This window comes from Martes martes (assembly GCF_963455335.1).
Source record: "Martes martes genome assembly, chromosome: 3".
NCBI lineage: Eukaryota > Metazoa > Chordata > Mammalia > Carnivora > Mustelidae > Martes > Martes martes.
The window spans coordinates 3713596-3739700 of record NC_137890.1 but is presented as its reverse complement, the minus strand read 5'-3'; the positions used below and the strand labels follow the sequence as shown (position 1 = coordinate 3739700).

General features: G+C 45.8%; 1 protein-coding gene across 1 annotated transcript in view; it reads left to right on the top strand.

The window, feature by feature from the left end:
* MYO16 (myosin XVI) overlaps positions 1–26105 on the top strand; it is a 442217-nt gene that overhangs the window by 75508 nt on the left and 340604 nt on the right. The window contains exons 4-6 of the mRNA XM_080798962.1: positions 8051–8159; positions 15085–15209; positions 25173–25298. Of these exons, the coding sequence (XP_080655088.1) occupies positions 8051–8159; positions 15085–15209; positions 25173–25298 (360 nt within the window). The remainder of the gene's footprint in view (positions 1–8050; positions 8160–15084; positions 15210–25172; positions 25299–26105) is intronic.

Genomic DNA, 26105 nt, shown 5'->3' with positions numbered 1-26105 from the left:
GGCAATAAGTGTAAAGCGATGCAGGGTACAGAGAATAGATAGTTTCAAGAACACGAGCCTCTGTCTTTCCTCATGGCATTTGGTGGCCCTTTGGGTCAGAACCTATTATTCTTTTTGTTCAGTGATTTTAGGTTTCATTTTTGGGGGAGTCTTAGGCGTTTTGCTTGTCTCTGTATAAAAGGAGTTTGCTGTCTTTGTTCTGATTTATTTGAAGCTTTTGCGGTTCTTTGGAGTTTGTCCTTGAAGACAGGGTTGCTAGAGAGTTTTGTTTTCATTCTCAAATAACTGGTTGTAAGCAGTAGTAGAGGGTCTACACAGTTTCCCTGGGTCACTGGCTGGAAGACACACTTTCAAAAACCCAAGTAGTAAATTACCAGGAAATAAATGGATTGGACAGATTTGGGGGAGATCTCTTCCAGAAGTACCTGTACGTTTCTATTTAATCTTTCATAAAAGTGTTTTGTTGCATGTGGGTCCTTTTTAAGAGACAGATTTACAAGGAGTTCCCTCATACATTTCAGAGCACCGTGCATTTTTGTCAATAGCAGAGTAGAGAGCATTCTGATATTTTTTTTCTGGTTTGCATTAGATGCTGCCCTTGAAACTTTTAACATCGCTGCACCTGTGTATTCTGGGCGTGACGTTTTATAAGTATTTCTCGCCTTTGACTGAAATCATTTGCTTTCTCATTGCTGGCTTTGTCAAATACGTTGTCCAGTAAGAGTGAGGGGAAGGAGGGAAGCAACCGAACCAAATACACCATCCTCAGCGTTCACGGAGCTTGGGCTGAACTTCTCTCTCGCTCGTTGTTTCATTCTGCCCACGCTTTTTGGAACTTGAATTCAGGACCCAGCTAACACCTGTGTGCAAGGAAGGGTGGGTGATTTAATACAGCAGAGCTCACACTCGTCTTTACAAAGACCACATTTAATAAGGTATTCTTTCTTTGCTGATTGCTTTTATTAGGAGAGCTGTGGTTCACTGAGTGCCTACTGTATATCAGCACTGTGCTGGCCTTAGACTGAGGCAAACTGGCATCTCCATTTACTAGTAATAGTTGGTTGTCGTTTGCAAACTAAGGGGCTGAATTAGTTGTATTGCCCTTGGTCATGAAACCGGCAAGCAGCAACCCGACACTTGACACGGCGTCTCTGATGCCAAACCTCAGTGCATTGTGCCAGGAGAACTTCCATCCCCCTTTCCTGCTTTCTGCAAGCTCTAAGTCAAAAACCCTTGATGGTCATGTCCGTGTTTTGCAGCTCCCTGAGTTCTGATGTCCCACTTTCTATCTCTGAACAGCCTGGTCTAACTTACCTCCTCAATGAATGTAAGATACCGGAAACACACAATTAAACTTCCATGGATTTCTAACTCAGAAGCCCCGTGCAGACGTCTATTCTCATCAAAATATGTTTCTTTCTCTTGAATGTGCATTTCTTGTAGGATAGCAACTTGTATTGTTTAGTTAATACGAGAGGCCATGAAGAGTTCAGAAGTGAATATTGTCGTGCTTCCCAAACACTATTTTTGCTCAAGTGAATTAAAAAAATCTGGAGGTGATCTTTAACAGATTGGGGTCCAGAGGACGTGGACACCTGATGCCTTGAGAAAGAGTGGAGGCGATCCCTCTGGTCCCACAGTGCAGTTCCCAGTATCCTTAAACTAAAAGCTTGCAGAATGCTATTAGCATGCATTCTGAACCAAAATAATGGCCCGTGCATTATACATTCATTTGGGACAACCTTCGTTTTTTCCTGCTAGCACATAATGCAAAATTTTGTACAGAAAGAAGGGAAACCATCTGCGATTCAAAAGCACGAAACATCCGCTCCCAGAATTTTCTATTTTCCCTATCATGTTAGACGCCAACATTTTTATATTTAAGTGGAATATTTTGCGGCAGGATATTTGAGGACTGTGTAAATATTCTATTCCTCATCAAAGTTTCCTTCAAATTTCCGCCTTTCCGGCACCCAGGAACATAGTGTTAACATCCCTTGGTGATTTTCGTCTGAATCGATTATGACTGGAACGAATGCCAGGTTCTAACCTTGTCACAGTTCCTGCACGTGTGAGTTGGGATTCTGTTGTAAGGAGGAGGCTTTTCTTCTCCCCTCTATTTGGGTATTCATGTGTTTGTTGAGATCAGCGTGCACTCATGGGTTCCTAGCTGTAGTTCCGCAGTGCAGAAACCTGGCTAACCTCAGCTCTGCCAGCGACCAAGGTTAACGTCTTCAGTGATGGGATCAAGGGACATCACACACCTGTTGGATGGGGAACGATGGGACAAACGCGCTTCCCCCTCTGTGATTTGCCTACCAAAAACCTTCTTGTAAGGTCATGTGAGAGAAGGCCTTGAAAAGACAGGGGCTGGGTGTCTGGGTGCCTCAGTTGATTAAGCGACTGCCTTCAGCTCGGGTCACGATCGTGGAGTCCCAGGATCAAGTCCCGTATCGGGCTCCCTGCTCTGCAGGGAGTCTGCTTCTCCTTCTGATCTCTCCCCTTTCATGCTCTCTTGCTCTCATTCTCTCTCTCCCTCCCTCTCAAATAAATAAATAAAATATATTTTTTTAAATGAAAAGACAGGGGCTGTTCCAAATTGGAGAGGACGAAAAAGAAAGGGCAACTGCATGCACTGGGGGACCATGGGGTACCTCCTGAGCTGGGGGAGACAGCTGTCAGTAATATGCTTGGAAAAATGGATGACATTCGGATGTGCGTGGTGGTTTCTATAATAGTGTTTAGTAATGCTGAATGTTGTGGTGCAATAACTTTTATGCACAAGAATTACCCTTATTCTTGTGAAATACGTACTAAAATAGTAGGAGTAAAGGGAGGTGGTACCTGTGCTTCACTTTCAAGAGATTCAGGAGGGGCACCTGGGTGGCTCAGGCAGTTAAGCTTCTGACTCTTGGTTTTGGTTCCTGATCTCGAGGCCTTGGGATGGAGCCCCTCACCAGGCTCCGTGCTCGGTTCGGAGTCGACGCGGGATTCTCTCGCTCCCTCTGCCCCTCCCCCTGCTCTTGTGCCCACATGTGCTCCCTCTCCCTCTCTCTCTCACATAAATAAATCGATCTTTAAAAAGAGAGACTCAGGAAAAATAGAGAGAGAGTGCAAAAACAGGGGGAAAGTATGAATTGGTGAATTTGGGTAAAGGGCAGAGTATAAGTTTCCTAAGGTTGCTATAATAAAATACCACAAACTAAAGGCTTAAAGCAACAGAAATTTACTGTCTCATAGTTCTGGAGGCCGGGAGTCTGAACAAGGTGTCAGCAAGGCAGTGCCCCCTCTGTAGCTTCTAGAAGAGGCTCCTACCTTATCTGGCCCAGCTCTCGGGGCCACCTGGTGTTCCTCGGTCATTGGCTGCATGGTCCCCATCTCTGCCTCTGTCTTCACGTGGCCACCTTCCCTCTGTGTGTGTGTCCCCGGGGCTCCTCATCTTAACTCACCTAGTTACGTCTGCACCCATCCCGTTTCCAAGTGAGTCCACCTTCACGGCTACCAGGGATTACGGTTGCAGTGTTCCTGCAGGTGGGGGCGGGAGGGGCGCCATTCAACCCTCTGCAGGTTCACAGGACCTCTTTGTACTGTTCTTGCAACTTTAATTAAACGTGAAACTGCATCAAAATAGTGTTACCAGAAAATGTTAGCCTATAAAAAGTGGCATTTGCTTGTTAAGATGCCATCACGTGCCTCTCACTAAAATTCCAGTATTAATGTGTTAGAGAATTATTACTGAATGAAAGACGTGGTGAGTATATTCACTGACATCAAATTGTAACATAAAGCAACCGATACAGTGTTTATTTACAGGAAAGGTGCCCTTATGGGTTCATATGTCATCGGATAGGCAGTAAATAAGATTCTTACCCGGCGGGTGGGGGAGTGATATATTTGAGTTCCATTTCCAATACCAAGGACCATAGGTTAGGACAGGCTGGAGGTTGGGTGGCCTTCCTTAGAGAAAATGTGCCCAGGGCTTCCTGTAGGAACCGTCCAGTCCTCAACTGAAGGAAGTATTTGAGGAGCTGTATTTTGCATAGAGAACAGTGAATACTTTCATTTCCCTGATGAATATCCATCACGGTGTGATTGATTGTCTTGAGGCCAAGATAAAGGACTTGTCTGTGCCGTACGAGGATAACGTTCTGGTTGAGCTGTTCTCACTAATGCAAGTTTTTCTTTTTTTTTTTTTTTTTTTTTTTTTTTTAAAGATTTTATTTATTCATCTGACAGATAGAGATCACAAGTAGGCAGAGAGGCAGGCAGAGAGAGAGGGGGAAGCAGGCTCCCCGCTGAGCAGAGAGCCCCATGTGGGGCTCGATCCCAGGACCCTGAGATCATGACCTGAGCCGAAGGCAGAGGCTTAAACCACTGAGCCACCCAGGTGCCCCAATGCAAGTTTTTCTTAACGTGAGCATTCTTTGAGTAAGACAAAGGATAGTGACGGCAGTCTGTATAAGAAATGGGACCACCCGGTGATCAGGTGTAGGAAAGCAGAACTAGGAAGAGGTTTTGCACACATGTGCATGCGTGCACACACACAAACGCGTGCCTGCATGCACACACATGCTTCCCAGGGCTCGGGGTGCTCCCGGGCCCTGGATATAAATGAGAAAGAATGCGTGCCTACCATCCCTCCTCACTCTTGCTATCCTTTTTACACAGTCGGTTCCTAAACCATCTGTTTTGATAAAGTACAGCATTCAGTTATTTTAAAATATTGTTTGAGCTTCGGAAAGCACGTCATGAGGCTTAGACAGTTGTTCTTGTATCACAGAGTAGGTACAACCTTGGACATCGTTGTCCTGTGTTTGAAAATCTAGCCTAAAGCCCTGGCCTCATCCTGCTTCTCTTGCCCCGGCATGAAACCGCGGTGTGAGCCGTGAAAGGCGCCCACCGGCACACGGGGAAATGAAAGTTCATGTTTGCTGTCGGCGCCCACATTCGGTACTGAAAATAGTGAGCCCCGTATCCACGGAAACACTGTAATTAATATGTGGCTCGGTTCAGGAGCCCTTCTCCCTGGCTTTGATATTCGATGCTGAAAAACCGCTCCGTGGACTCTTAGCACCCGTGGAATGAAATGTGAGATGTAATACGAATTTTTTTTTTTAAGAAGTATTTAAGAATATCATGTCTGGAAGGGAAAAATATTTTAGAATATATTTACTTTTATAATTTTTCAAATTTCATATTAAAAAGGGACAATGTGAAGGGGGTATTTTTAGCAGATGACTTGTTGGCTCTCACTTTGCAAAACTGAAGAAATTCATCTTCCTGGGTGGCTCAAAGTACTTAAAAAAACAAGTACTGGCACAAGGCGTTATAAATGTTACTAATTCCCAACCCCGGGGCCATTTCCTTTCTGTATGCTGGAAATCAGACCATCCTGACGGTCTTGAGGCAGATCTCTGACATTCTGAGAAGAAGTCTTACTCTGCAAGTCCTCAGCCCCTCCGTTCCAGTGGGATCCATTAACCACTAAAAGTGCATATTAATGCTTGAGCCAGTCATGCGAAGAATGATAACCAGTCGTGAACCTTATCAGTGGTGGTTGTTTCCATTTTTGTTTTCTTTAATAGGTATGCGATTTCAGATACACAGCTTCTCAGGGGATCCGTGGGACCATTGTCCTTACTGCACATGGCTCAGCCTGTCTGGGGCCCTTTCCCAAGACCAAATGGTCAGGGGGGAGGGGGCCCAGCACCGGACCCCCCTGCACTTGGGACACTCTCACCCTGTCCAGTGGTGGAAGAAAGAAGAAGGGGAGAAGGAGGGAGAGAGGGAAGGGAGGCAGGAGGAAGGGAGGGTCACAACTATCCACCCGAAAGAGCAAAGGCAGGAAATGTACGAATGCATGTAGTGATTTTGTAATTTTATTCAAGAACCCATAAAATAAAGGTCAGGAAATTTAGTTCAAAGTGATGAAAGTTATAGTTCTTTGGCTTAATTTTTAATTTTTAATAATTAGTCTAAGTTCACTTTTGCCTCCTTTTTTTTTCCCCCCAGTAAACCTTTTTTAGTGTCTAACACGGGTCAGGCACAATAGTAGGCGGGGGACGGTAACGGGGACTAAGCTGTGATCTTCGAGGAGGGAAGTTTCCTACCCCAGGGAAGACTCCCTTCGGTACAGGGGGACACCAGGTGACTGAGCAGCACAGACTGGTGAGTGATGAATGGGCTGGAACTGCCGTGAACAGCCCCGCTGAAATAGCGAGCAGCAGGTGTCTGTTTTAGACTTGCTTTGAAGGAGCCTCATTACTTCTGCAAAGAGTCGAAAGCCTTCTCTCCGAGTGCACCGTCCTCCTCAACTCCAGACTGTCCTCCTGCTTCTTTTTGTGGTTACTGATAATCCATGACTCTTCTGTTCACCAGGTATAGTCACTGTTGCCCTGTATGCAGATGTTTGGCAGAGATAAGATTCTAGCCGGAACATTGACGCACTGGGGGAAAGGGAATGACTTGATTGACTTCTGCTTGTGAGGGCTGAAGCCCACAAGGACACCCTGCAGTTCTCTCTCTCCTAATTGGTTCGTTAACAAGTGACACTTGAGTAGTTATGCAAAATCTTCCTCTCCTGCGTGGACACTAAAGGAGAGGACTCATTAGCAGAGTCTGCTTCACAATATTGCCTCAAGTGACTACTTTTCAAACTCTAAATAACTTCAAAAAATTAAATGCACCGAGAAGATCGTTTGAAGTCTGAAGGCCCTTAAACTTACGTGCTTCCTTAGCCAAGTGAAGACCTGCATTATAGAACTTAATATGTTCAAATACAGGAGTATCTTTATATGATTACAGAAAATAGGATGTGGTGTACTCAGGGTGGTGAGGTGAATGGCATAGTACTCTGCAGGCAAGACAGAGAGATAGACATGGTTTTGCCTCTTGAGTCTACTTTTAGCTTTGTCTTCACAGGATACTTAGAGCAGTCCTTTGCAAATGCTGTGTGGACTCGGTAAGGTATAGGAAAGCTGTTTTTTTTAATACAGATCTCGAATAACAGAAGGCGAAAATCCCCCATTTCAGTGTATAAGATTATGAACGTCACACACCTTTTCCTGTCACGTTAGGAATTCGGAGAGTATGTGAACTTCAACAACATCGCAGCACAGAATTGTATTCGGTGAAAGGAATAGGCAAAGACTTTCATTTCCCTGACCCGAGTTCCGTGACTCGTGAGGTGAACGGGGAGCCTTGGTCAGTGGGGACGTGGTCACGCCATGCCCTTGAAGACAAGATGCAAAGCAGGCCTGGTAAATTTTATGGAGCTCCTTAAGGATTTACGCGAGCAATTTTTTTTCAAAGGGCAAGTACATCTGTCATTGTATTTAAGCTGGGATGGGTGGCAGGGGTGGGGGTGGGGGGGACAGGCATCCTCCGAGGCGCCTTGATGAAGGCTGCTTTGGAGCTGAACGAACTGTCTTGGCCATATTTAATACACTTCATCCATTGATATCTACAGATGGTGCTTTTTTCAGAAAATAGTTTCTGGAAGGAGGGAAAAAAAAAGAAAGAAAGAAAGAAAGAAAAAGACAAACAGCCAGAAGCCATTAGTCCGAGCCTTTATTAAAACGTGGTCCGGTGAGAAAAGCTCTCAGATGACTTTCCGCAGAGAGCAAGGGCCTTGAGGCGCTTATAGGGTGGTCTGGGGAAGGTGGGTGGAAGTTCATAGAAAATCCTCCATGGAGACTCTGCAGGCACGGGGAGTTTCTGCTGCGTCAGAAACAAGGCAAATGACAGGGTGGGGTTGGCTTCGCGGTCATGGGCTGGACATCGGGGTTTAGCGAGAGGGGGTGGGGGGACGTAGTCGGGACTAAGGCCTTTGCAAAGGTCAGTTGAACGGTTTTAGCCTTATTGGAGTTTCTCACAAAGTAACTGCTGTGTTTGTCTTGCAACGTAATTATGGTTTCCTGCCATTCTCCAGGGTCGTATCTACCACGGACTTCCTGCGCCTGTGTCCCGGCTAACCTAGACGTGAACATTTTGATCTGCTTCCTCTGCCAACAGTATACGTCACGTTCTATTTGTTCTTCTTCACTCACAGGCTGGAGCCGACGTCCTTCTCCAGGATGTCAACGGAAATATCCCGTTGGATTACGCCGTAGAGGGGACGGAATCCAGCTTCATCCTGCTGACCTATCTGGACGAACATGGTAGGCGGGTGCTTTGAGGAGCCGTAGAAAGGTCGAAGGACCGCGTGGTAGGATTGCCAGTGCGTGTTTAATTTTTAGGCGTGCTTACGTGACTGCACGTGGACGAGCTTCCCCCAGATTGCGTAACGTGAAGTCTTGCTTTCCGTGGAACCTTTCGCTGTTCCCACCGTGATCATTGTTGGTTTAGTCAATGCCGTTTTGCAAGGCTGCAGAAATCTGGAGGCCAGCAGCGAAGGGACGTTTTAACAAGCATCTGAGGCCTGTGATGAGTGGGACTGGGTTTGTAATTATAATCTGTTCTCCACTGGGAGGGGGACGGAAGTGAACCCGCACAACTGAATGTTGAGTTAATGAGAGGCAGGTCACCTGAAGTGTGTTGTCTTAGGAGCCCGTGATCCTTGCAAGAAGCACACGCCCGTGAGCAAGGGCTTAAGTCGAGGGCAGCCCGCACAGCCTCCCAGTGCCTCTGTTGGTGGCTTGGGAGTACCGTGTTGGAGGCAGGTGCCTCGGTCACGGTGCTAGCCTGAAGAGATGAGCCCAAGCTCCCAGCTATGTCCCCTGACAAAGAATGTTTAATTGCACAGACTAAACGTATAATTTCGTGAGTAAGTTCAGCATGGGCAAAGTGGGAGGTATCTGAAATCCTGAACCCAATATGGCATCAAGCTGGAGAAGTCTGCCACTTTCTGTTTTTTTTTTTTCCCCCCTTTCTGTTTAGGTATAAATAACAACAAAGAAACGCCAGTCCTTTCAAGGATGATCTTTTGTCAGCAAAAAAGTTTAAAAATGTTAGGAGCCACACAGCGCTTCTGACTCTGTCCTTGCTTCTAAGAAAAGCCCTCACATCTGCCTCTTTGTTCCCAGCCCTCTCTGCCTCCTCCAGATCGCTTGTATCAAAAGGTTTATTCTGAGGATGGCTTAGAATAATAATAATAATTAGTACGTAGCAGCCAGCGAGTTCTTAAAAAATTATCTCATTAATTCTGAAAGCGGGATGAGTACCATTATCTTCATTAGAGACAACGTGAGCCAGGCTCTCCTACTGAAGGTCACAGAGTCCCTGGGCTGGGGTGACAGAGGCAGCGGGGGGGGGGGGTCTCCCTGATCTTGTCCTCACTCCTTGTACCCTTGTACCTGCTCCTTACCGGAGGGTCACAGTCAGATCTTTCATCCTCTTGTCAGTGGTGACTCGTTGGGGACAGCTTCCATCACTGCTAAGGGGAGGGAAGCTTGACGTCCTGCACATCCCACGGCTGTGAAGTTTATTTTGGGACCTTTGCACACCCCGGGCTGGCGGTGCCCGATTCTGACTTCGCGTGCAGAGCTCGGCCGTGCGTCACTCGCGGGGCCGGTTCCTTTACACCTTTCAGCTGTTCTTCTGAGGCTCTGTTAGCCGCCGCGGCGGACACCTCTCTTGGAAAACTAAAATCAAGCATCTTTCTTTGCAAAAGAACTCACCTGACTGATAAGCCTTTCCAGCTCCTCCAGGGATTTTGTTTGATAAAACATTTTAGTATTTGCTGGGCGCCTGGGTGGCTCAGTGGGTTAAGTAACGGCCTTCGGCTCAGGTCATGATCCCAGGGTTCTGGGACGGAGCCCCGCAGCGGGCTCCCGGCTCCACAGGGAGTCTGCTTCTCCCTCTGACCTTCTTTCCTCTCATGCTGTCCCTCTCTCTCTCTCAAATAAATAAATAAAATCTTAAAAAATTAAAAAAAAATGAAATTTTAGTATTTGCAAAAGCAGTATTATGTATCCTCTATAAAGAAAAATAAGTGTATTCCTTTGGGAGGTTGATTTTATTTTTTATTTTTCATTTCTTTAGAGAGAGAAAGAGCACGAGCCGGGGTGGGGGAGCAGAGGCAGAGGATGAGAGAGAGAGAGGGAGAGAGAGAGAATCCTTCAGCAGACTTCCCACTGAGCGCAGAGCCTGACACGGGGCTCGATCCCACAGCCCCAAGGCCACAACACCAGCTGAAACCAAGAACCAGATGCCCGACCAGCTGAGCCACCCAGGTGCCCCACGAGGTTGATTTTAAATGTGATTAAGGGAGAAGGAAGAGAGGGAGGCATTGACTCTGAATGGTTAGGAGAAAATCCATCACGATGCGGGCCGTCACAATCAGTTTGTAACATACATGTTTGCTGGATCAAATTCCATTTAATATCTCCTCCGTTTTAAATTCTGTGTTCCATTTGTCCCTGCTGTTGCGCTAGCCTGTGCCTCCCGTCCATCCGCCCCTCCCTTGGGTCATTCAGTCTGCTCCCCGTTCCTGCCCGGGTCCCTCCGACGTGTCTCTATCGGCTGCCACGCTTGCCGGGAATACTGCCTCATTCGATTTATTCCCAGGCCCCCTTGTCGGTGTGCTTTTAGAGTTATCTGCTATGACAGTGTGGGCCGATAGCCTCAGACACTTCGAATATCCCACAATGAGATGGTCCTTATTGCTTGGTTCTCGGTGTTTCCACACTGCGTTCTTAACAGCTGGGTGGCTGCACGTCCTTGAATTTTCAGTGCGTGTCTCTGGTTTCCAGGCTGAAGCCCAGACTGAAACCCCCAGTTTCGGTGCGTGGCCCCCGGTTTCAATCCCATCGGGATGCGTGTGGCTGAAGGCAGGTGAGGTCGGGAGCGAGCTGATTACGTGGAGACCACTCACTGGTCCCAAGTTCTGCTTGTACAGTGGCCGCTGACCCCACTGTCCCCTCCGGGGCACAGCAGCTAACCGCAGCTCAGGGCCTGAGCTCCCCCCGCTGGAAAACGAGAGGCGGAGCGCGGCGCGGCTTGAAGGCATGATGCGTATGGGCTCTGCGGTGCGAGGCCAACCCGCTGGGTTTCGCAGAAGGCAAAGGATTATAAAATGCTCCCGCAAGGAAAGAAAACCCTGCAGGGGTGGGTGGGGGGGCACAGGGCGGCCCTCGACGGATGCATGGCACAGGGAAGGCTGTCTCTTTCCACCCTGCCAGCCCCGTTTCATCGCCGAGCTCCCTCTCTCCTTCCTGGGAAATCCAGCCTTCCAGAGAAGGTCGCTCCTGTCGGTCCCTGAGCTCCTGGTCTCTCTGGAGCCCACCGCAGTGCAGCTTCTGCCGATGCCTCCTTGACAGGTCTCCCTTCTGCTCTGTGCTCCCCGTGCCATTGGGTGACCGGCGCCGCGGCTCCCTGCAGCCGTGCTCGCCTGCGGTGATGGTGACCGTTCGTACTCTTCTCCTCGTTCCCTGAGCTTTCCCTTTGTCTCTTGGATGTGCCGCTTGCACACGCAGATGCCAAAATGTGGATGGCTGTCAGAGCTCTTGTCTCTGAGTCTCTTCTCGCATCCCGCCGCCTGCTGTGTCGGGCTTAGGTCACCCCGTTCCTTGTGTTGTGCCCACCTGCCTGCCTCTCCCAGGAATACCACCCCCCAGCTCAGAGATCTCTGTAGACCTTCTGCTTGGCATCGCACAATGTTTAATAACACTAAAGTATCAGACAGCTTGAAATAACACACGCCCAATATGGAAGGTATCACGTTCCTTGTGTGCCCTGTCCCTACTCTATTGCCCTTTAGCCAGGAATCCAAGCATCCGAACATCACTTTTCTTTTCTAAATCTCTCACGTGGAATGGTCACCAAATAGATTCTGCTTCCCCGATGTCCCTCTGATATGTCCACGTCCCTTACCGGTTACGCTGTTTCTGCCTTCGTTAAAGCCCTGGGCTTTCTGGTTTTGGAACAGCCTCAGAAACTCCTTACCCCCGTGAGGGTTCTTCAGAGGGCTCCCAGCCTGACCAGCGCACAGCGACCTTGTGTATTTCTTCTGCCTGATAGAGTTCATTCAGAATGCTGTCCCCACACCGCCGCCCGGGGATCACCCATCGCTGGGGTGGCGGTGCGCTCCGGGGGTCCGGGACCGTCCCACGGGATGCCGCTAGTCAGGGTCGAGGAAAAGGGATCAGGTGCAGGATTCAAACACCTTTTGGGCTTGAACATGGTTCTGTCTCTTTGCCAGAACCAGCTTCCTTTAGTTGCCTGCCCAGAGCGTCCTTCAGCTCTTGGATTTAGCAAACTTAGGAAGCTGACAGTGGAGATAAAGCTGAGAGTTAGGAATTCCAGGAGCTGGGAGAAGCCAGGCCTCCATCACCGGCCAGTGGTTCAATAGTTACCTGGGCTCGCATGGTACCCCAGGGAAGAAGGGATAACAGAGAAAAGGAAAAGCGGAATTGTTACAAAAACAATGTTATCGCAGGGGGGACAGTTAGGGAGATGAGTTAGCACGGGGTTGGGACTGACTGAGGTGTCAATGTGATTTCAGTTCTGGGCAAACGCCTTCTGATGGTATCAAAGGTGATCAGGGTGACAGTAATTAGTATCACATGGAATCACTTGTGAATTTCAGACAAATGATGTTTTTCTTATTTCCTAAAGGAGAAGGTTTTACACGATTCCTGTCAAAATGAAAAATCTAATCAGGACTTCTATTAATGTTTTTCAGAAAACAGGGTGAAAGTGAAACTTGATTTCTTTGGAAAAGAGACGGGCTTGGCTCACTGCCCATTACAAAATAGACTTATTGTGCCCATAATAAGTCTTGGTTGTTTTTCTCATGGAGCAGCTTAAGAACTTTGCTTGACCAAGAAAAGAGGGAATTTCTGTTCTGTTGTCTTACTGAAAATAGACTTCTACATGTTTCATGATGAAAATATGAAACGACATTTTACTTGGTATCATATTTGAAGCAAAATTAAGTTTTAAGTAATAAAACACAAGGTCATAATGTTCCCCTCTGATTCTTTCACAACCACTGCTAGACTAGGTGGCTTTCTCGCGACACATCGTAAGTCAGCTGGAGTGAGTGATCTCTACTCTGTTTCTAATTGTCTTTTATCTTTGAGCCCTGTTCTTCTATCATTCCGTTTTAACCCTGTGTTTCAGTAATCCTCTGAAAGATACACACCGCTCCCATAAACACGGCCACGTTATAAAAGTTCGAATAATGTAACCATCAGATTCTCCTGCTGCTTCCAACTGTGCAAAATTGAACACTGACATTTGAGGAATAATATCTTCCAGAATTAACTCACATGTTCACTTCCATCATCCTAAAAATAAGAAGAGAGTGATTGTTTTAGTTGGTTCTTAACAAACCTCAAAGCAGCTCTTAGGGGACATCTGTTCATGCTTCCAGCACGGCACGTGGAGATTCCAAAGCTGGTCATTGGTGGCCCTTCCTGTCTCTGTTTGGACGCAGGATTTGAAACAACCCACATTACTCAAAGAGTGCATTTTGCTTTATTTTGTTTATTTTGGTTGGTCCTCGCCTGACTCTTTATGACGAAGAAAAACACCACAAAATGAGTGGCCCGTAATCCCTGCATCGGAAAGCCGAGTAGGAATGACCCCTGCCACCTGTTGAGTGCTGCCTACCAGCCGAACGTGGGGCGGGGCTTTCCGTGTTGTTCGTAACTCATCCTCATGACAACCCAGAAACCAGAATTATCAGCCCCATTTTGCAGGTGGAGAAAGTGAGGCTGAGGATAAGTCACCTCTCCCATTGGCACTGGAAGTAGGTACAAGACACAGCACTAAAGCCGAGGCAGCCTGGCCTCTGAGGCCAGGCTCTGGGTGAGAGTTGTGCCACGAGGCGGAGCTGCTGGGCTCTGAGGGGAAAAGGATGGCAGGGGTGCCGCTGGCTGGATGCTCTCTGTCCCGTGGACAGATCCCGTAAATAGTGCCCGTAGCTTTGCTCCCTTGGGACGTATGTTGTGATCCGAGGGACTGCGGACGCGGACGGTCAGGCAGGTTAGACTCTTTCCCCAGAGTTGCCCCGGGAGAGGTTGGCCGCAGAGGAGCATGACCAGGGGGACCGCTCCAGTGGCGTTGGTGTCCTGGTCGCCAGTGGCTTGCCCGCCTCCACGTTTGCCATGAGGACTCAGTCAGGTGGAAGAGAGAGAGAGAGAGAGAGAGAGAGTGAGCTCAGAAGAGCGGCTGGTTCATAGCCGTCACTGGCTGGCTAACCATCATCACCATCGTGATTACCTTCCCTAAGAAGAAGGTGGATCATTTCCCCTTAGTAAACACCTGTTACGTCCGGGAACCAGTGCTGGGAATGGGAGGCGTAAATGCAAAGGTAGGAGCTACCATGGGGATTCAGGATCCTGAAATCTCAGGTTAAAAATAAAGGCTGCGCCGAGGTAGGGACCGGTGGTGAGCGGGCCTGAGCTCTCGGTGGCCCCATCGGCCCCTCGGTCCAGTTGGATGGACGGCTCTTCACTCCGTTTTACTAGCTTCCTCTGTATGAACACGAAGGGTCATGACATGCTTGATTGGAGCATCTCTTTAAATCTGTTTGGAAAGCTTTTGAGATAGATGGGGACATTGTGGAAATAGCTAAGGGGGACCCCATATCCCCTTCACCCGGGTCCCCACATCCACAGTCCACACAGCCGCGCTGTGTTGATCCAACTACGGCGTTAGCGTGGGTACAATACTATTCACCAAACCATAGATTTATGTAGATGTTCCCAGTTTTCCCAGGAAAGGCAGTTTTCTGCTCCAGGAGACCGTCTCACTTTTGGAAGCAACTCTTTTGGCCAGGAAATGATAGAGAATAAAAAACTGTATTTTTTTAAACTCCAGTTCAATTCAAACAGTTTAAAATACTCTGGGCAATGCCCCTTGGGGATTTACATACCGAAACAGAGAGCCTGCCACGGATAAGGCAGCGTGTCCCATCTTTGGCGTATAATAAGAGGAAATTATTCAAGACCGTCTTCTAGCTGAGAATAGAAGGCGCGCGGAGCAAAACAATTATACAGACTCTGAGCAAGAATTCAGAGGGGGAGGAGGGGCTTCAAAGAGGAACGTGTTGAAAGAACAGGAAGTTAAATTCAGAGTTGACCCCCAGAGCCTGAGAAGCATCTTCGCCTTTGGTTTGAAAGGCTGTTTTCCCCCCAGGAGTGGACCTGACGTCGCTGAGACAGATGAAGCTTCAGAGACCACTGGCCATGCTAACAGATGTCAAACACTTCTTATCAGGCGGCGGAAATGTTGACGAGAAGAACGATGAAGGAGTGACTCTGGTGAGTTTGTATAAGCGACTCAGAAATCCTGCTTAAATAGAGAGTTTCAGCTGATATCTACTGTGTAGAATTAGGGACTATTAACTTGTAAAAATGGCTTTTTTTTCTGATCGCGAAAAAACTACCTATTTGTTCTAAAAATCTTGAAAACACCTAAGTGTGCAAAGAGGAGAATAGAAATCACATATGCCACTGCTCCTCAAAGACCAGGGGTTCTAGGTGGACCTGTTTTGTTCAGGCCTTCCTTCCAGGTATTTTTAAAAATTGAGAATGATTTGTATGTGTTACTTTGTCAGTGTGATGTTTGAACTGGAATTTACAGGAGGATGTTTTCATTTTAATCTTAACAAATACAAATTATGGGTCACTCTGGTGAATGAATTTCTAAATCCAAGCAAAATCATACCATTACTTTTTTTTTTTTTTTTTATAGCTGTCGGGCATAATAGTTGCAGTAATGTGAAAACAGTACAATTATATTTGGGTTAATTCTAATATAAGCATAATGTCTAATCATGAGAATAAGAAACATTTGAGCTATTGACCCACAAAATGTACTTGAATTGGGCATGCTAGTGTTGAAGTTAATCGCGGTTGGAACTAAATGTATTGAGGCTCGGGGGGAAAAATTGAGAGGAATTAAGCTAACAGGGAGTATGATGCTTGAAGCATGGGTTGTGTAGAAGTGTCTGGAACCAGTGATCCAGTTTCTGCCACAGAAAAAAATAAGGTGTGAGGTTGAATACGGTGATGAGAGAAGTGATTTGTCTAAATGGATAAAGTGGTGTGAGACCTGATACACTTTTAGATTTATTAAATGCAGATCAAGCATCTTGAGACCTTTAGATAGAATAATCTCCCTTGATACTGATCTTGGACTTTGGAATATAAATTTCAAAAAACTATAAAAAAATAACACCAAGTTACAAGCAAAGAAAACAAAGCATGTTTAGAATTTATTGAAAAATCACACATTCAAATGGAAAAATATTGTGATTAATCTATTGGGATATTAACCACCTCCTGCGTACAAAATAATAATGAACAAAACCACAAAAGTCCTTTTGTTTTGGGCTTACATTTCACTGGGGAAGATACATAATATACAATATAAATGAGCTAAATACATAACATTAACAATGACAAATGCAAAGGAGAAAATAATAAAATGAGACGGAGAGGTGCTGGGTGTGTGTTGACATTTTGGAGGCACGCAGGTAAGGTCTCACTGACAAGGAATTTTGAGTAATGACCTGAGAGAGGTCTGGACACACTGCAGGTGTGCATAGGAGCATTCAAGACTGGTAGGTGCAAGGTGGTAGGTGCAAAGGCCCTGAGGCAGGGGTGGGTGTGTTGTGATTTAGAAACAGCACAGGGGCCTGTGAGGCTAAGTAGAGTAAAGGGAAGGAGAGAGGCAGCTGGCCCAGATCACACAGGGTCTGTGCACCTGTGTGAGGACCGTGTAGTTGCTCTGAGTGTGATGGGAGCACATTGGAGGGCTCTGAGGAGAGCAAGACATGGTCCTACTTTCGTTCTAAAAGCATCACTTGCTCTGACTGCTGTTAAGGACAGACGGTTGAAGGGCAAGGCTGATGCCAGGAGTTCAGGTAAGAGAGTAACCCAGTGGTTGGTCATGTGGCTCAGACCAAGCTGCAGGAAGCTGAGGGGGTGGGAAGTGGCTAACTTCCATCTGCATGGGAGGAAGATCCACTGGGACTTCCTGATGGCCAATGGTGGGAGAGAAGGGATGGCTGCAGAATGACTTCAAGTACCTTTAGCTTGAACAATGGGAGTGACGGGGTTGACATCCAACGAGACAGAAGGTGGAGGATAAAATGAGCTTAGGGCAGGGACAGTTTGGGGAACAGAGAGCTACGGCTGCCTCTGAGCCATCTTCGTGGAAGTGTTGGGTTGGTGGTTGGTTGCTAGAGTTTGGAATTCAGGAGCTGTCTGGACTGCAGACTCAGTTTGGGGAACACTAGCATAGAAACATGACACTGAAAGCCTTGACCCTGGGTGAAATCAAAGATTTGATACAGAAGGAAAGAGAATTTGGGACCGAGCCATGAAGCTTAGGAAGAAGAGAAAGATCCAGAAATGAGAACTGAGGTGGGGGGTGTGGGGGGTGGGGGAACAGGGAGGAGCTCCCAAGGTAGAAGGAGAACCAGAAGAATGAGATGTCACAGGAGCCAAAGAAAGGAACTATGATGAGGAGGGGGGGGAAGCTGTGAACTATTAGATACCACCGAGAGACCAAGTGACTGGAGATGGTGAATTGGCCGTTGGACTTAGTAGCATGGAGGTCACTGGTCTTCTCAGCTAGGGCACTTTCATTGGAGTGCGAGCCTCGAAATCCAGACTGGAGCGGGTAATGGTTCTTTGAACACATGCCATGCACTGATGCCTAGCTCAGAAACCCAAGAGATCTTTGCTTCTCTGTTTGGCACAAGACATTACAGCTTTAGATTTCTTAAAAAAAAAAAAAAAAATCTCTGCCAAATTAAAATGGCATTCGTGTTTCAAATACCACTGAACAGAAGGACCCACCTACTTCAGTGGTGAAGCTGTTGCAAGAATCAATACAGAGCAATACATTGCTATCCTGTTCAGCCATCTTCAATTTTGACATTCTTTGTGACTTTTTTTTAAAAGATTTTATTTATTTATTTGACAGACAGAGATCACAAGCAGGCAGAGAGGCAGGCAAAGAGAGAGGGGGAAAAGCAGGCTCCCCGCTGAGCAGAGACCCCCCCCGATGCGGGACTCGATCCGAGGACCCTGGGATCATGACCCGAGCCGAAGGCAGAGGCTTAACCCACTGAGCCACCCAGGCGCCCTGTGACTTTTTTTAATTGAGCAGAGAGCATAAATGTTGCAAATAATTTGTTGTGTAATAACTAAACCATCATCTCTGAGTTTTTCATGAGGGAAGTAACGGTGGTTGGGAGGCTAGGAAGTTGTCCCTCAAAGATGGCTCCCAGCATTGAGTAAGTGGAGGGTGAGATTGATTTCTTATGTCTGAATTGGTTAGTCCATCATGTTAATGACGGCCACCCCACGCTGGCCTCCGGGCCGTGCATTCCTGTCTGTTGTTGGTGGGAACAGTGAGAAGACACTCGGCCACAGATTTCTGTACCCTGAGTAGGCTTGCCTGTTGTGGTTTAAAATTAGGCATCATTGGGGCGCCTGGGTGGCTCAGTGGGTTAAAGCCGCTGCCTTTGGCTCAGGTCATGATCCCATCGTCCTGGGATCGAGCCCCGCATGGGGCTCTCTGCTCAGCAGGGAGCCTGCTTCCTCCCTTCTCTCTCTGCCTGCCTCTATGCCTACTTGTGATCTGTCTGTCAAATAAATAAATAAAATCTTTTAAAAAAATTATAAAAAAAAATTAGGCATCACTTCCCACACTTAAGTTGTGCAAAAAAGGTAAAACTATCGAACTATCGAGAAAAGATGCAATGCTGCTATACTTCTAGTATGTTCCCTTCTTCTCCTCTTTTAGAATATGCAATAAAGTAACCAAACATAATGTAGCTCTTTGAAAAAGATCTCTTAGTTTACACAGATAATTCTTCTTAGACGAAAACAAAGCCTCCAAAAAGGACACAATTCCAAAAAAAAAAAAAAAAAAGTCATCACGAGCATATGGAAATGCGTTCCTGAGTTCAAGTGCATAGATGCTCTTTGAAAATTTGACTGTAATGACTTTCAGATCCATTAGGAAGATGCTGGTTCTTTTCTCTTTTGTCACAGAATTTGATATATAACATCTGGCCTTGGGACGTATTTACTTGGTTTGTTGGAAAAGAATTATTCATGAGATGCAAATATCGAGCAATTTTATTTTTGTCTCCCTTTGTCTTTTCAGTAGCAGTGGTTCATCCCTTACTTCTGGATGAAGACTTAGCCATTGCCCTCAGCTTTCTGGCCATTTTTAGGGAATAGGGTTTTTGTGGTTACTTTATATCACAGACCATAGCCTCAGTTTAGAGATTAGAGCGTCTGGTCCTATATAACCATGAAAAGTCCCAGCTTGTGTGAAATCAGGGTTCACTGATCTTTTTAATGCCATGTGACCCTCTAAACCTCGGTGTAGCTGTGGATTCCTTGTCAGAATTGTGTTTAATGTAATAAAGATGGTGTCTATATTACAGAGAAAGCTAGTTATATGGAAACATCATAATCCTACTATCAAAATTAAATTTGTGATATGTAACGCATGTGCTTCTTTATCAAGGCACTGAGTGACGGATGTAATCATTGCCAGGATGTTAGGGTAGATTTGAATGTGGGGGATATTTGGAGATATCTGCCGTGACAGCAATGTATAGGGACATATTGCTTTCAATGATAGCATCATAGGTGTGTAGCCTAGGTTCACCATTCAAGAAGTTGCTAAATTTCATTTGGGGTTATAAAAAAAAAAAATAAAACTAACCATTTTCCCATCCAAGTTGGCAAAGCCCCTGAATCTCCCTGAGATCCTGTGGGGGCTGGTGGGCTCAGGCGCCGAGGGCCCTGATCTCAGTGAAATCTTGAACCCACTGCTGGCGTCGTGCTGCATCAGATTAGGGAGCCCATGGAAGGGAGGGTGGCCGTGGTCATCTGTTTCCCCTCCCATCACCGTCTCCTCTTCCGTGTCAGTGACATGGAGGGAGAGGACGGGAGGGGACAGATGGCAGGAGGAGACACACTGGGAGCTGGAAGGTTTGGGCTTGACGTTCCCTGATAGGATGCCCTGCTCTCTGGGTAAGAAGCTGACCCCTTCCCTTGTGAGGATGTGGGGTTTCTTCAGATTCGTCACCCCCATCACTGGGCTCTCCGGAGGGTCCTTCACACCTGCCTCCGCTCTGGGGGGTCGGGTACCCCAGCCTGTCTGTACTGGGCCGCGCACGCCCTTCAGGTGTCTCCCTGAAACACAACGGAAAACAGACATGGCTTGTCCTCCCTGTGTTCGTCTTTGCCTGTGCGACCTCATGAGTGCGGGCAGATGCCAGCATGTCCGTGACGCCCCTTCGCTGCCCCCGAAAGCAGAGAGCCAGCCTGTCTCTTGCGCTTTACTTTTTCTAGTCAGGAATCGAAACCAGTAACCATGTCTCCGCCAAACTCCCGAGGACACGTGGCTTCTGTCGGTGACCACTGAAGCCAAGCTCTCCCGACATGATTTGGGAGGGACCCAGGCCCCACTACCACACAGAAATTTCTCATGTGTCCTGCCTCCATTTCTGTCTCATTTGGACCTATTATACCCTCAGTCTAGAGGTAAAGGTCAAAGGAAATCTAGGCCGGGGCTCAGTCAGTGGAGTGTGTGGCTTTGATCTTGGGGTTGTGAGTTCGAACCCCACACACTGGGTGCAGGTGTAGAGATCAAACATTAAAAATGTAATTAGGCAGTTTTTTGTCAACTATTTTCAGATGTCCACATTTGGTCTCACTTTGAGATGTGATACGTATTATTTTCTTACATAGTCAAAACTACAGTAGGAAAAAATCCTCTGTTAATATTTTTTCAGAGATGTTATTTATTTGACAGAGAGAGAGAGAGTGAGAGAGGAAGCACAAGCAGAGAGAGTGGGAGAGGGAGAAGCAGGCTTCCCACCGAACAGGGAGCACAATGCGGGGCTCCATCCCAGGACCCTGGGGATCGTGACCTGAGCCGAAGGCAGATGCTTAATGACTGAGCCACCCAGGCGCCCCCTTCTGTTAATATTCTGATAGAAAACTAGAACTGGAGAAAATCTGCCATTATTCATTCAAAATCTGGACTAATTCCTTCTGCTGCTTGAATAGTTATCCCTCAAGATTGATTTTCATTTACTCCTAAGGTAATTTTCATCAAAATTTGACATTAGCCTCCTAGCGGCCTGCCCGCTCTAGAGTGGGAAGGGTCACAGACCTCAAATAAGACCACATTCAATGGGAATGTATTTCAAATTTCATACACAGATTTTTTCTTTAAATGAGATTCACAAATAGAAGACTGAGTAAGTAACTTAATGATGAACCCCCAGTTTCCGTGTTATACAGTAAAAAGGAGTTAAGGGGCACCTGGGTGGCTCAGGGGGTTAAGTCTCTGCCTTCAGCTCGGGTCATGATCCCAGGGTCCTGGGATCGAGCCCCGCATCAGGCTCTGTGCTCAGCGGGGAGCCTGCTTTCCCCTCTTTCTCTGCCTGCCTCTCTGCCTACCTGTGATCTCTCTCTGTGTGTCAAATAAATAAATAAAAATCTTTAAAAAAAAAAAAAAGGAGTTAAGTCTGGGTGGTGAAAGCCCTTCCAATGTCCAAATGGGAGACAAAGCACAAGGGGAAATGCTGAAATCATTGACTATGACAAAAATTAAAATGAACATTTGTGCATTAAATAATGAGCAAAATTAAGAGGCTGATAATAAACTAGGAATATAATACTTGGGACAGGTCTTTCAAGGTGTTGGTAGTTTTAAAATATGCAGCATTCATAGAAATGAAGGAAAGGATTTTCTCTCAGTAGGAAAACAAATTGCAGGGAGAGTCAGTACCCAAAAGAAAATACAACTACCCTACAGATATGTCAAAAGAGACCCATTTTTAGGAATGCAGCACATTGAATTTATTTATAGTCATTTTAGAAATACATGATAGTGAAGCCCCAAAGGCCGAGGGTCTATGAGGAAGAGCCCCTCCACGCACCGCTGGAGGGGGTGGGAATTGCATCAACATCGTGGAACTCAGCGTAGGCAAATACATTGAAAAAATTTTCATTATTTTAGGATTGCAATTCTGTATCTGGGAATGTGTCAGAAGCATATAATCAGACACAAATATAGTGATTACCAATAAAACGATCTTCTATAAAATAAAAAATACGGCAAATGTGTAAAAGCCCAGTGATGAGGAGTTGGTCAGGGGGATGATAACGCAGGACTGTGCGCTGTGCTCTCCTGGAGAACAATCAGTTGGGAGAAGCACGTCGTGGTGAGGAGATAGGACAGTCCTCAGGCGCAGCGCCCTCACTGCCCGGGGTGGCTTTTGTTGGTCATGCTCTCAGTCTTGACCCCAGCCCCACACACCACCTGCGCGAGGAGAAGGCTGTTTCAGAGACGACTGCGCTCCTGCGGACTTCTGAGTGGGGTCTCAGTCTCATGTGTCTTCATCGCTGAGCGGCGCAGGACCCGGCGATGGTTTTGATCAGTGTGAGGAGGCTACACGCCACGCTTAACGCACGTCTGCGCCTCCACGGGTGGTGGGCTGGGGGAAAGCTGCAGCAAGTGTGTAAATGGTGGGCGTCTTCTGGAGACATTTTTTTTTAAAGATAGATTTATTTATTTATTTATTTATTTGTCAGAGAGAGAGAGAGAGGAGCAAGAGTGAGCACAAGCAGACAGAGTGGCAGGCAGAGGCAGAGGGAGAAGCAGGCTCCCTGCCGAGCAAGGAGCCCGATGTGGGACTCGATCCCAGGACGCTGGGATCATGACCGGAGCCGAAGGCAGAGGCTTTAACCCACTGAGCCACGCAGGGGTCCCTGGAGACAAACATTTTAATACAAGATAAGGATGTTGGGGAAGGGGGTGTACGGGAAGAAGAAAAATGCCATTTTTAGACCAATACATTATGGGACGCACACAAGGATTGTTAGGAACACTGACAAACTGTGGTTGTTAGGAGCACTGCGAATCATGGCTGTTACCCTGGTGGCCTGGCCGACTCGGGTGTTCGTGCCCGTTTGTCATTTCAGAGCACCCATGCTGGAGAACACAGGAGAACATGGCTTCAGCCTACAGGGGTCGTGCTCCCCTGGGCTGGTCGCCTAAATTAACTCATCCCCAGCGTTTGCCTCTGCAATGCCAGGACAAAGGTCATTGCCTCACAGGTCTTACAGATGAGAAGGAATAACTGATAACTTTTACGAGCAGCATTTGTGAAGCCGCTCTGAAACCTTGTCCTGCTTTGTAACTGCGTGGGTGATTTCCAACATGCCACAATTTTCCAGGACTGTCCTTTTGCAGTTGTCCTGCCAAGAAGCTGCTGCTCATCATTTACAGAAACAACAGTTGTCTCTGTCTTTCTCCCAAGACCCCATAAAGTAGCAGGAGAGGAGTATTCTGAGATGCTATAGGGATAGACACTTTCACATTTTGGCACCTGACATCTTCCAGGAATTGTCAGGACAAGGGAGGGGGCTTATGTCCATTTCAGAAAATAGACATTTTAATGTCTATTAAATAGACAAGGTCTATAAAATAGACATTTAAATTAGTGATGAGAACGGTCCCCTCGGTGGGTGGGGGGTGTCTGGAGACTTGCTTATGGATTCAGAATTTGATTGCCGGTAGAATCAGGGTAGAGCCTCTAAGCTCTTACTGATTTACTATGATGAATTTTTAAAACTCTGTTGTATCTTGTAAGGAAGTAGAAATACTCAAATTTCATTTTGAAATTGTCTCGGATTAAATTTGTCTGTCTTCAGAGATGTCACTGGGAGCTCATGCTTTTGATAGCTTTTCTCCCAAGTGAGCCAAGACTTTCCTTCTGGTCTTTTCCTTGAGAGCAGTGCCTGAGATGGTCAGCTGGGAGCTGGGCTGGGTTTGGAATGGGAGAACCCAATTTTTGCTCTGTGGAAAGCAAATCCTCTCATTAAGGAGTTCGTCCTTAATGACAAGTGAACTTGACTTCGTTAGTCTCAGGTGCTACCCAGCAAATGGACAGTGAAAACCTTCTCAGATCCCGATGTTCGTGCTCACGCTTCAGAGGAACCTTTGAGTCAACTGATTATTAATGTGATGTAGAATCAATTGCGGAGCAGGTGTAAGACTGGTTTTGCAGGAGAACAAGTATATAAAATTGTCCTTCTCTGAAATACTTGTGGATAGTTTGTTCTTGGGACTGTTTGCCAGAATATTGATGAGGTAAATTCTATGTATAACCAAGTATGGGAAGAGTGATGTGAAACTTAATCTCTCTCTGTTTATGCCTTAAATTGGTTAAATATATTTGTTCTTTTGTTGCAATTAACTAGGAGAAATAAGCATGTACGTACACAGTGTACATGAATGAGCACAATGAAGTCCAAGGGTAGAAAAGCAAATGTTTTTGCTGGATTTTATTAATATATACGTACATGTATTTAATAGGTCTTTTGACTTTATTGTAATTTTATCTTTTTAATAAAAACAGACAGAAAGTCACAAAATTCTATGCTACAAGACCAAGAAGAAATCATTGGTTTTACTACTTTTATATTGTTTTTCTCTTTCCTTCCATATAGTTTCCTATTATTATGCTCATGAAATCAAGCACGTAGTGACTTAAGAACCCAGTTTAAATAGGGTATGATGACAGTTCACTTACAAATCAAGACTGCTGTGTTGGAAGCAGGAATTACCTTCCCTGAAAAGTCTGAATTGTTCTCTAAACCCCGGCCTCCTGGTTGTAGCCCCTGAGTCCTCCTTCCTGAGCTAAGCTCCCACGAGAACTACATAATCATTTTAAGTTCTATCAGGATTAACCTGTCCTTTCCAGTGTGTTGGGCCCTTTTTCCTGTTCCTAAGGACCAAGACGATCACATTTCCTGCTGCCATATATGTCCTCAAATCCCCTCCGGTTGCACAATTACAGGGCTAGAATTTCAGGGCCAGTCACTATGTGTTTGACTTTTGGGTGAGAAGAGGGTAAAGTGTTCAATTATTGCATTTTGTATGCAAAAGTACTCAGATTATGGTACAGAGGACACTAAAGAGGGAAATGGGAATTTCGTGAAAAATCTCACGTTGTCTGGGTCAGAAGGGAAATAATAATTAAGCCATAAGCCTTTGTTCCAAGAAGGATACTGTCCACTTATATCAAATAAGTAAAACTGCAGGCTTGTTCTTCTTTTTAAAGGTATTTTATTTTTGATAATTTATGAGCTTTCTTTAAACCACTGAATAAACTGTTTTGATGTCAATGCTTCTTTTTTAAAGTTCTATAACAAAATCTTTCCTCACTGCAGTTACATATGGCATGTGCCAGTGGCTATAAAGAGGTGGTGGCCCTTCTCCTGGAGCATGGCGGAGACCTGAATATCGCAGATAATCAGTACTGGACCCCGCTCCATTTGGCAGCAAAGTATGGCCAGGTAAAGTGATCTCCTAAATTATTTTTTTTTAAATCATTCTATAATGAATACATCATTTAAATTTTTAAATTGTGTACAGTCAGGATGAAACTGGGTTTTCAATGGCATCCCATGTTGCCATTATTTTTATGGTTGAAAGAAAGCATCATCTTTGGAAGGATGCATATAACATACCATCCTCGGGATTCTGCATATTGTCATCAACATTGTTGGAGAGATAAGACAAAATCAAAAACATTTTTCATAGGATGGGCTTATTATTTTCTTAACATTACATAGTCCTTATGTAGTTCATATTTTCATGAATCATGAGTAATTCTATTTGTTCTCTATCGTTTGTAGAAATAAAGCAGAATTCCATTTTATGTTTTAGTTTTTCACTATAAATTATATTTCATCTTAAGGAACGAAGAATGAAGAGCAGACTTTTTCTCTATGAGTAGATTTTTGGTCATAGCTGATACAACTTGAGTTACTCTTGCACAAATTACTTTCTCACCAGCTACCATGACATCACCAGGAAGAAACAAAATGACTTTTAAATGATTTTATGTGGGTGAATATGACTACAGTGTTCATAATAATTAATTTTGAAATCTATTTATACAATACACAAAATTCTGTGTTGGAGAAAGCCTAGTAGTTCTGTTTCGGAAGAGAATTCATTGTTACATAAATATGGAGATTTCGGTTAAACTTGTTGATTCTCAAACATCGGTCTAGGGTAACAGGTCATGCCCCTTAGGTTCATAGTAAGTCAAGTCTCTTAGGTACTAAAATATCCATCGCAAAATATCCATCATAAAA